This window comes from Protobothrops mucrosquamatus, unplaced genomic scaffold (genome assembly GCF_001527695.2).
Source record: "Protobothrops mucrosquamatus isolate PMUCROS unplaced genomic scaffold, P.Mucros_1.0 scaffold_9, whole genome shotgun sequence".
Classification (NCBI taxonomy): domain Eukaryota; kingdom Metazoa; phylum Chordata; class Lepidosauria; order Squamata; family Viperidae; genus Protobothrops; species Protobothrops mucrosquamatus.
This window is the reverse complement of record NW_015386085.1, coordinates 610546-622610: the sequence shown is the minus strand read 5'-3', so window position 1 is coordinate 622610 and position 12065 is coordinate 610546. Positions and strand designations below refer to the sequence as shown.

The 12065-nt window shown below is 41.8% G+C and overlaps 1 protein-coding gene across 1 annotated transcript in view; it reads left to right on the top strand.

Annotated features, from left to right (window-relative positions):
- The window catches only part of NRP2 (neuropilin 2), a 159256-nt gene that overhangs the window by 48187 nt on the left and 99004 nt on the right, over nucleotides 1–12065 (top strand). Inside the window, exons 8-9 of the mRNA XM_029284702.1 lie at nucleotides 1360–1529; nucleotides 3487–3642. Coding sequence (XP_029140535.1) covers nucleotides 1360–1529; nucleotides 3487–3642 — 326 coding nt within the window. The remainder of the gene's footprint in view (nucleotides 1–1359; nucleotides 1530–3486; nucleotides 3643–12065) is intronic.

The following is a 12065-nucleotide window of genomic DNA, read 5'->3' as shown; positions in this document are numbered from 1 at the left end:
AACACAATGTAAAATCTCAATATTTTCTTTTTAAAAAACAAGAAGTTTAGACTTAGTTATAACTGTTTTGTATAGGAAGGCACTTGAAGCTATGTTTAGAATTCAGGGATTTGAATGCTTACAGTGTTACCTGTTGTTTCTTTGTCTTTTGTAAGATCTACGCAATAGCGTAGGCTCTCAAACTGTGGTTGCAATCACCAGACATCATGAATAAATATTGGGAGGGACTTGCACACTCAAAGGAGGGCCATTCTCAGAACTCACTCCTGCTCTCCCTGGACAGGCCAGTGCCTGGTTTGTCTAAGGCAAGTGGGAGCATAGTCTGGCAGGATTCCTGCTGTGCCTGAACAAGCTGACTGATGGATTGCAGCTGTGTGTTTGTTTGTATCAGAACCCTGTCAAATTGCATTTTTTTCTGTGTTTGGACAACAACTATTAGCTTGTTCAAGCAGAACAGGAGCAAATTCACTCCTGCTCTTCTTGGACAGATCATCTGCTGGCCAGAAAGGGTGGGAAATTCAACCTATTGGAAGTGTTAAGAATGGGCATCTGGGAGGCCAACAGCTTTCATTCCTGTCCTTAGCGCCCTCCCTCCACATAGATACAGGAAAATCAGTTTGCAGTGGAGGAAGAAAAATGCTGAAATGAGCCCCAAGCAGATTTCAGAGCCTCTTAGTTCCATTGTCAGCCTTAATTTTGAAAAAGAGAGAAAGAAAGAAAGAAAGAAAGAAAGAAAAGAGAGAGAGAGAGAGAGAAAGAAAGAGACAGAGAGAGAGAAAGAGAAAGAGAAAGAAAGAAAGAAAGAAAGAAAGAAAGAAAGAAAGAAAGAAAGAAAGAAAGAAAGAAAGAAAGAAAGCAGGCCCCAGCCTACCTATAATATCCTCAAGGAGAAGAGTGGTCCACATTGTCTGTTTGTTCCTCCTCCATTTCTTCTTGTTTGGGACTTATGATTAAAAGTAAGCTCCTATAATCAATACAAAGTTAGTCTGCCTACAGATGTTTTAATATAATTTTCTTTCTTTACTATAAGAACAAAAACAAGGTCAAACAAATTCCAAAATCAATAAAAATGGACAAGTATATATATGCTGCAGAAAAGCTCTTTATTAGAGATGATTTGATAATCAGCTATGAAGAATTTCACAATATTTATTTCACTTGCAAAGTGCAAAATTCCCAGCTTTTCATGCAAAATTCTATAGTTTTCTCTCTGCAGTAGTTGCACCACAACTGAAAATTACTTCAGCAGCCGTAAACAATTTGATTTGACAGGATGTTGGTGTCAGTTATTCATATAGGAGTGGAACCCACCATTCTGTAGAAGAGTTTCTCTTCAGTTTCATACTCTACCTATTCTAGACTTCCAGTGCAACAGTCCATTGGGAATGGAATCTGGCCGGATCTCCAATGAGCAAATCACAGCTTCGTCTACATACTCTGATGGCAGGTGGACTCCGCAACAGAGCCGACTCAATAGTGATGATAATGGGTGGACTCCTAATGTGGATAGCAACAAAGAGTTCCTGCAGGTATTTTCAGTTTCTTACACAATAGCCTACAGTAACGCCACCTACTGTATATCATTTAGAAAGATTGGGAAGCTATAGTATGAGGCTTCCTGCCAGTTACCAGACTCTTAAGTCAAATTTGCAAAAAATGGAGTACTCAGCTGGCATTCTTTTCTCTAAAATGTTTGGATTTTATTTGTCCATTTGCTTAGACCCACAGCATGTCATGGCTAGGACTGTCCCCTAGACCTTTACGTTCTTTCCCCTCCCCATAGCTCATGTGTGTACTTTATCCTTGAACCAAATGGATTATCCTGCTGCTAAATCAACCTTAGAACATGAGCCTTGTAGGGTCTTTGTTGCTCTTACCGCAAGCTGAGAGCTGCGAAAGAGGCTTGAACTGCTGTTTGGGAAAGAGTGCATGACTCTCTGTCTTCATGAACTGTTGGGGCTGTTAACATTCCTGCAGAAGTTCTTGGCTTGACCCTGGTGCCCCCTGAACTTTAATGGGCTTTCCAGAGGCCAGAGAGGGAGAGGCAGAGAGCAGGAGAACGCACGTTACCACTTATAGCCTTGTTGATTCTTCAGTGATCTAAAAGAGGGAGACTTTCTCATGTGTGTTGAGCCAGTATAACTAGAATAATATTATTCTTCTGGGGGATTGCTATGTTCAACAAATGGAAACTTCAGTAAGAGTGTGTGGGAAAAAATGCTTTAACAAGGCCTACATCAAACCAACAGATGGTGGCAAAGTTGGTGATTGCAGTAGGAGGTACTAGATGGCACTTGCCATTAGAGGGGGGAAAAAGAGGTTCTCATTTGCTGCCCAATTCTAAGTTAATGGACTGTCATATTGATCTTGTATGAATTAGACCCATTGAACATCTCTGACAAGCATGAAGTGAACATCATAACTTCATCTTATGAGTGAAAAGCATCCCTTCCCAATATAAATTGGCCTCTACAGTTGATAAATGCAGTTGATAAATAGTCTGTGGTTTAAGTCTGGATTTATTTGACTTCGGTAACAGGAGAATCAAATTTAAAACCCTTTACTAAGCTCAGCATATCCTTCCTGAACCAGAAAAACTCTTTTCCCACTACTGAAATCTGCAACTGACATAGCAAAACGTTGGGAGGTTCTACTCTGTAAGACTAATGATATGCTGCTAAAGGAGCATTCAGCCTGCTTATGCTCAAAAATGTTTGCACTCGAAGGCTGCAGCACATTATTATGATTATTTTTGCTTGCAACTGAGGCTGTGACACAGTTATGCCAAACATTCTGTGAAAATCCTAGTGAGATTTTATCCTAGAAATGTTTACAGTCCAATCCAACAAGAAAGAGACAAGCGGGGGAGGCAATTCCAAAATGTGCTATTCTTGTTCAATTTTGGAAGCTGTAACAAAACCACAGACTGAAAACATTTCCTTCTATGGCTCGCATGTTGCTGCATCTAGGAATGTGAGCTCAGTTGAAAATTGATCCTATTAACTTCTTATACTGGGACAGCATTTAGATAGAATTGGAACTCCAGACATGGCCAGTGGCAAATGCTGAAGCTGCATCAGAGGGATCTATTAATATTGAGTTATTGTTATGCTAATTTATATTAGCTGAGCACCAAACCTGATTATCAGACACATGTTCCTGAAGCAACTGCAGCCCAGCATGGGTTGTTCTGAGGAACTCTCTTAGCACTATAGGCTTCTTGTGTATATTGTTGATATCTCTCTGAGAGACTACGGGGTTCAACTGGAAGGCAGCCCACAACAGAATGATGGGCTCATTGCATTTTTATGACAGTAGTTTACTAATTCTCTCTCATCTTGGTCTGCATTTTCATTCAGTTTTATGGCTATTGAAGTATCACAAGAATATTATATCTGAAAGAACCTCAAATGTTTCAGGTAATGGGAGTAAGCCTTTTTTTCCCTGCTAATCTTCCCCTGTCATCGCCCCCTGCTCCCACAATAGGTGGATCTTCGCTTTCTGACAGTGCTGACAGCCATTGCTACTCAGGGCGCCATTTCCAGAGAAACACAAAATGGATACTATGTTCGCTCATACAAACTGGAGGTCAGCACAAATGGAGAAGACTGGATGATGTACCGGCATGGCAAAAATCACAAAGTAAGTACTTCTCCTCCTTTCTTAAAACAATTCCAAATTTCAAAAAATTATCTTGATAGTGGAATTGAAGAACTCAGATCTGTAAGGCATCTTTGGTATTTCATTCAGCTTACATCAAAAGATGAAGTCCTCTTCCCGAGTCATTTTTCTTTTATCTTGAAAAATGTTGAAGTAGTGGACAAATCTTGAAATGTTCCGGTAATCTGATTGCCCATCTTCTGTTGCCTTTGAAAGCTTTTATGAATTGGGAAGGGAAAAAGGCTGATATGCATCCGTTCTTCCCAATAGTGTGACTGTAGTTGCTGGTTGCTAGGTGGCCAGACTGAGGGAGGGAAGAGACGTTCTGAGGAGATCAGGGCCATGAACCCTCCCTCTGCTTGAACATCCATTGGAATGAAGACAAGGAAGGACCAGTTGAGTCCATCCACAAGTCCAGCTACAGCAATCCCAAGGAAAATTGTACTTTTGTAGTAGACCGGAGAAGACCCAGAAATGAAACAGAGAATGCTGGGAGATCAGTCAAGTCTGAAATGGAGCTTGAAGAGGTGCAGATTTGGTGTGATACCAAGTGTGTTTTGGGAAAACACACTCTGTTGAGCTTATACCTTGCAGTGTGCTTTCTGACTGCCAATGAAGGAGAAAATGGTCTTGCAGACTATGTTTTGCTACATAAGATTCATTGAGCATTAATGGCCTGAGCCTCATGCACATGCTGGGTTAACAATCACAAAACCACATGAAACTGCACTTGAGGAATTATTGAAGCCTGGAAAATAAAAGGGCACAAATCCTGAGAGAGGATCATGATGTCCCAGAGAATAAAACCCAACCATAAATAATAAGAAGCAATCTGGTTTGTCAGGGATAAGGGAACTGTAGCCGCAGTGCTGGCTGGCAGCGATGCATGGGGTGCTCTGAGTCCATACTTGGCCTGCCTGTAAATACAGCTGCATTGACCCTCCCTGATCTTCCCACCTCTGAATGCCTGGTCTGTGCTCAATGGGGATTCGGGGCAAGGGAGGGAAGGAGGGAGGGAAGTCCCTTCTTTTGTGCCCTGGGAAGGTGTGCCAGAGGGACATCAGTGCAGAGCACAGCTGTGTGTAATAAAGCTGTAACTGCAGGGCAGGGGGGGGGATAGGGAGCCGCCACTGATTTATAATTTTTCTTTGGAGACACTTCTAAATTAATCCTCAGTGTTGTGCTGCTGAACAGAGCAAAAGAGTGAGCTATCTTAGGTCAAAGGGGACCTTCTATGAAACCCTCACTAAAGCAGCAGCTGCCCCAGGGAGAGACAGGTGCTTATCTATTCCCCCATGTGTGTCTCTTCTCTGCTATTGTCAGGGAAATGACAAAGAACCTCATTTAAACTGTTGTTTTCAGGTAAGAGGGTGGTCTTTTGTCAGTTGTCTGAAGGAAATGGTGCCAGGGTTTCCCCTATTTCTCCAAGAGAGACAGGCTACACTTTCCCATTTCTGAAAAGTGCTAGGCCTGCCCAAAACTGTTCTTGCAGCCAGTACAACAAAGGAAGCCACAGAAGGTTATTATCTTCCAGTCGAGGTGTTAGCCCCCATCCAAAAGAGCCCAGATAGCAGTTGTGAACATTTGAACTCCTTGTTCAGTTCATGTTCCTCAAGACTGCCTTTCTCTCTCTATGGTCCATTGATGTTCCAGTTTCTTGTGTTGCTTTGATTTATTGTGATCCTTCGGTTGGGGGATCTTTGAGAACCCGGGAAGTTTGGAGGGGGGAGGGGCGGAACAGATTCCTTTAATCCCATGGAACCTAAGCCTCTCTGCCTTGCTATGGCTTCCTTATACTTAGCAATGCCCAAATGGTTTTTGCTGAACCTGAACCAACTTTCCAGCAGGATTCAGAGAGAGATATTTCATGTATCTGCAGTGGTCAAGCATATGGAGAACAGTTAAATTGTGTTCAGAAAGAAAAAAAAGAAAGCAATAAATTCCCTGAATTTGAATTTGGCAAATATGACATTCACAACAAATTGAGATGTGAGGCTATTTTTGAAAAGACTTTTGTATCACCTGAAGTGTATCATGATTTGTATCGAGAAGTGTGGCAGGGAAAGGCAGGGATACCAGTGGTGGGTCATGTCCTCACGTGCATCCCTGTGATTCCACACTTGATGGCCTTGCCCAGAGAAAGGTGGAATCTTTCTGTATTTGGTTGAATACAACTAGGATTGCTTCCTGTCCTCCCTCCACCTGCCATGCATTCATGTTTGGGAAGCTTGCATGATAGGGATTATGAACAGCAGGAAGGATTTCTAAGTATGTTCAGCCAAACCTGTGAGCGTGTCCCTTTTGGATCATTCCTTGCACTGTGCAAAAGGGTTAAAGCAGAGCTTGTGGGAAGAGTGTTGCTGTGACAAAACTGGCATTGTCACTCTCACTCCACATATATTGTCTCAATCGGTTTGCCTTATGTCTTGATAAAATTATAATAGGCCATTGACATTACGCTAGTTTTTAAAATTACTTTTATGTATTTTATAATCTCTGGTTCCATCGCGTTAGATGCTTTCAGCATTTAATTGTTGCTAGATGTTACCAATGTTAAATTATTTAAATTACCTTGAATTTTCTAAGTGTGTTGGAAAGACTCAACATAAATCTATCTAATGAATAAATAAATTAGCAAATAAACTCAGAAAGTTGGATTCTCTATGAATAATGAAGGCTAAAGTGTGAAAGTTGCCTCAAACATTCATTTTATGCCAATGCAGGTTTTATATTCCATAGATTGTGCAGGAAATTTTCCCTTGGGCAAGTGCCAGGTGTGTACAAATTCCGGTTAGAAAGTGATGCTGCATCCTTAGTATTTCAAAATTGGTTTTCCTGCAGAAACTCCATGGCTCAGGCTGAAATAATTAGGCTTTGCCAAATAAATTTGCCAATTTTGCTACAGCTCGATTTGATGCTAGAGAGTACAGGGGAAGATGAGAAGATGAAGAAGACTGTCAGATCCTTTGGTAAGGTGGATGGGATCCAAAGTTAATGGTACTATCAACAGGTCAGCTAAGGCTCACATGTCCAGGAATCTAAGAAAGAAGAAGATAGAGAGTCAGGCTAAATGACTTGTGAGAGAATTTGAGAAGAAAGATATTTTTTCCCAGAAAATCAAGCAGTTCACCATCCTTACTTGCAGTTTTTACTGAGAGAGAGAAAAGAGACTGGGGGGGGGGGGGAAGCAGGAAGAATTTGAAGGCTAGCATATTTTTAATTCTCTGGCTGCTGTCAGGGTTGAAACTGCACCCAAGGCAAGGGGATGTGAATAAGGTTTTAGGAAGAGGAGAGGAAACAAGATAAATGAGAGTATATAGCAGTTGGGGACAGATGTATCCTCCCCCCCCCCAGAAAAGTAGTACTGGATTTGAGGGCAGAAGAGGGGGAAAGAGTTAAAAGGGATTACCGTGTCCAACACCTGTCAAGAAGTGAGGTAGCCCTCCTAAAAACCTCCAGTGATGCCCCATCTCCATCATGTTTCTTACCTTTCTTGCAAGAATATAAATTCTTTCTTGCAAGAATTTGACAAAGAAGCGGCAGGGTAGTGCATTAGTCTCCCAGGCACAGAGCAATTGACAGCATCACCCAGCCAGCACTGGGACAATCTGTCAGAAATGGAGACAGGCTTTAGGGTGCCAAAGATGGTTGAGAGAAGGGGACTAGCAGAGAAAGAACATTCGGCAGTGTCAACTTTCTGACAGAATTCCACGGCCCATATCAACTACGGTCACTACTTGGACCTAGAGTACAAGGCAGAGAAGGGCAGTCCAAGAATCCTCACATGCCATCCATTTCCTGTAGCCACTTGCACTGTCTTTGGACATGCAAAGCACCTGTCAGAGTTTAATCTGCAGGGAGGGAAATGTAGATCAACACATGCACATACATGGTTTTTTTCCCCCCCAGACTCAAACCTTTATGTGCATATTAACATTCTGGGATTTAGAAAGCGCTGTGTGATGTGAGAACTGTGTGATGTACAAAGAACGCAGTGACATTTTCAAGGCCAGAAGCTCCTTTCATATTTCCAGAAGCTTAGGTTAAATTAGTTCACTCTGAGTCTCGATGTCAATTCCATGGTCCAAGAGGGGAAGCAAGACTTGTCCTTGCGTGCTTTGAAATGTATTGGAGTAAAGAATAGACAGAACTGCACATAATAGCGATGTTGATAGGCAATTGAATGATAAGTGTTTTTTAACACTTAAAACGGTTGTGAATAGCTTCTTGATTCCTCTTGTATGCTGCTTATCCTCCTTATCATCACAGCAGCACTGTGATGGGCTGGAAGACTGGGAGAGGGGGGTTTGATAGATGGTGTGGCTTTGAACTGAGATTCCCCAGCCCCAACCTCTTCCTCCTTCCATATAAGCTGCACGCATTGCACTGCTTCTTGATTTGGTAATGCATGATAGGAACAAGAAAAGGTTGCCTGCAGCATTAACAACACTCTAGTTGTTTTTGCTGCTTGCTTTGGAATACAGAACTGGGGAGCTCAGTGCCTGGTTGGCTCACAGTATATGGCAGGAGGGCTGCATTTAGTTTGGAGGTCATCACTTATGCAGCTCTGATCCAACACTTTTTTCATACTGGATCAAAGTAAGAAATATCATTATAGAAAAACAATTGGAAATACCATTGTTTTCACGTATAGAATGGCAGATAGGTGCAGAGGGACAAGCAAAGAGGATGGATGCAGGATCATCTATATAAGGGACTTAGTTAATTCCAAATTAATTTGCTTGACTTTCCACAAAGGTCAGACTACATAAAAAGGAATCTGTCACATGGACCTGTGAGGGGGAGGTGGATGGAAGGAAAGGGCTATATAGCAGCACTGGGACTATGTTGTGTTAAAGATGGTATCTTATCACTAAAACATTTATAAACTGTGATATTGTTGATCATTTGGTATGATATGAATATGAAAAGGAATGAGCCATTTTTGAATTCTGTCCCTCTGTAAATGCAACCTAGGATTGCATTGGCTTTTTGACTGCTGCCACCCATTCCTAGCTCATGTTTAAGTGATTGTCCATTAGGATTCCAAGATCCCTCTCACAGTTACTACTGTTGAGCCAGATACCACCTATTCTACAGCTGTGCATTTGGTTTTTCTTGCCTAAATGTAGAACTTTACTTTTCTCACCATTGAATTTCATTTTGTTAGATAGGGCCCAGTATTCAAGTCTATCAAGGTCTTCTGTATCTAAAGCCTATCTTCTGGAGTGTTGGCTATTCCTGCCAACTTGCTGTCATCTGCAGATTTGATGAGTTCCCCTTTTATCCCCTTGTCTAAATCATTGATGAAGATATTGAAGAATACTGGGCCTAAGACAGAGCCTTGGGATATCCCCTGTATGCTTCCCTCCATGTAGATGCAGTTTCATTAAGGACTACACGCTGAGTCAGCCAGTTATGAATCCATCTAGTGGTGATGCTGCCTATCCCACATTTTTCTATCTTATCAAATAGTAGGTTGAGGTCTACTTTATCAAATGCCTTACTGAAGTCCAAGTAAATTATATCACATTTTGTTTTCTTAGTTTAAGGGTCTCAGCATCTACATCTGTATCAAATGCCAGAAAAACTGGGAAGCAGAGTAGCAGGATGAAGCAAGCTCTAGGAAACCAAGGGTGCAAAAGCAAATTGGCTCCTATCATTTAACCCATGAGATCTCCGGCTGATGAGGGCTTGAGGATAAAACAGGTAGCTCGGGCCAGTGGGCTCATTCTCCCAAGCAGGATTTTACTGCATGGTGTCTTTTATATTCCATGTCTTTCTTCTAGACAAATCTTTAACTTTTTTTTTGTGCTTAGGTTCTAAGGCTATTCTATTTTGTAGGAATCCCTCTGCTGTATTAATTTAAGGCTATGTGTATGGGTGCACCAAATCTTCTGTGGAACTGAAACCCCAAATTCCCTAAAATGGTCCTGCAAAGTAAAAATCAGGGGAAAGTATCTGGAGCAAAGGAATGTAGGGATGAGAAAAGATAATTTAATTTTATCTTTTTATGTTAAAATTGGAATTTAATATTGTTTATACATGTAAATAAGGTGGACATTAAATAATGAGAGCTGCATTCCTCTTCCCATTATCTCTCCTTTAGCCCAGTAAGAATAGAAGTGGAAATAAAATCCAGCTATTTAAATTGGGTGCAGATCAAATTCTTTACACATGCAGATCTAAATACAACTTTAGTCACATTCCTCAGCACTGGTCAGGACTGGTCAGGATGTCCAAGTTCTAGGTTAGCAAAAGAAAACCCAAGTTGGGGATTTGTTTTAATGATTTGTATGTTATTCTCAATTTAGTATCTGCTAAACTGTATAACAAAGTATGTATAGTCAAGGCTATGGTTTTCCCACTTGCAATGCATGGCTGTGAAAGTTGGACCATAAGAAAGGCTGAGCGCAAAAGAATTGAGGCCTTCGAACTATGGTGCTGGAGAAGACTCCTGCGAGTCCCCTGGACTGCAAGGCGATCAAACTGGTCAGTCCTAGAGGAGATCAACCCTGACTGCTCTTTAGAAGGCCAGATCCTGAAGTTAAAACTCAAGTACTTTGGCCACCTAATGAGAAGGAAGGACTCACTGGAGAAGAGCCTAATGCTGGGAAAGATTGAGGGCAATCGAAGAAGGGAACGACAGAGAATGAGGTGGCTGGATGGAATCACTGAAGCAGCAGGAATGAGCTTAAATGGACTCCAGAAGATGATAGAGGACAGGAAGGCCTGGAGGAATGTTGTCCATGGGGTCGCGATGGGTTGGACACGACTTCACAACTAACAACAACAAAACTGTATAACATGAGTGCAAGTTTGCTGATCAGCTCTAATCAACTGATAGATTGAAATTAGTCAACTTCCTTCCCAGATATAATAACATGGTCAGTGAACACACCACAAGGGCAGAAATTGCAGTCCAATGTTTATGGAGGTGACTAGATTGGGAAGGCTGCCATAAGCATATAAATTGAACTATGTTTCTGTTCATGTAAGTAAATTAGTTGCATGAATTGCTGAGTTGATGCAAATATAATCAGCAGCCAGAACTTCCCCAATAATGTATTGAAAGGAAGGTTTTCTGGCATTCTCACTGATAATGTTGGTTGAAAACTTTGGGAGATGTAATCTATCACCTCTTGAGGGTAATAAGTTGGGAAGGCTAATGTAATATAGTAATTAATCTTGAAGTTGAGCTTAGTGTTTCATTGTCTTTTGTACTGAATGATGGTGTGCGCCTGAAATTTTTCTGCTTCTTATTTGAAAGTCTCTCTCCCTCTCCCTCTCTCTCTGTCAAAAGATAATCTCACAGCTTTTCCTTCTTTTTGCCTTCAAAAAGTCCTGAACTCCTAATCCTCTTAATGTCCATAGGGTAATATAATCCTGCCCTAAATCTAAGAGTCCAAGAAGGCAGATATACACACAAGCGCGCGCGCGTGCGTGCAGAAAAGTGTCTCTCAAGCTATCATCCCTTCCAAAGAAACACAATCACTTTTTCTCTTTCATGCCCTTACAAATTCTTGACAACAAAACCAGCAATAAAAATAAATAAGGTAAAAGTTCTGGGGGATCATAACCAGCTTTTTTCTCCCTTCCCTCTGCCTTTACTTCTGATACTATAACTGGAAGGGTTTCTACGCTCACTGAAACTAATGCAGCTTTTAAAAATGAAATGACAAGAGAACACTTTAACACCAAGAGAAGCATGAATTTGATTTAGAGTTGAGGACAATTGGAAGCATGTGGGGGCTCAGAGGGCATAACAGGGAAAGAAAAACATCCAGCCATATTGTTTTCCACACTCTTGTGGTGTCTCTAAACCAGGGCTTTTCAACCTTTTCACCCATTGTACCATTTTAGGATATGGCAACATCCGAGTACCACCAGTTGCCTAGCAAGGTGTCAAAAACTTGATGACCAAAAAAAAAAAAAAAGGAAAAAAGTGATGAAGTACAGGTTAGTCCTCGACTTACAACAGTTCGCTTAGTGACTGTTCGAAGTTACAATGGCACTCTTCCTCCTGTCTGAGGTTTTCATTGTTGTGAGCATTTCTGTTGAAGATTGGCAGCAGGGGTCGGGTGGGGGGTGTTTGGTTTTTATTTCCCCCCGTCTGCTGGGTGGTTGCAGCAGGTTTTGGTCACTTCACATGACCCTGGGACACTGTGACCGTCATAAATATGAATCAGTTGCCATCTGAATGTAAATCACAAGACCCTGGAGATGCTGCAACATTCCAGCTGATCAGCGCTTCTTCAGGGCTCAGCAGAAGTGCCAGGATCAGTGCTGCTTTCCAGCTGATTGGTGCTTCTTCAGGGCTCAGCAGAAGCACCAGGATCAGTGCTGAGCTCCAGCTGGAGCCTGGCGCTGATCCTGGCGCTTCCACTGAGCCCCGACAGCCCTGC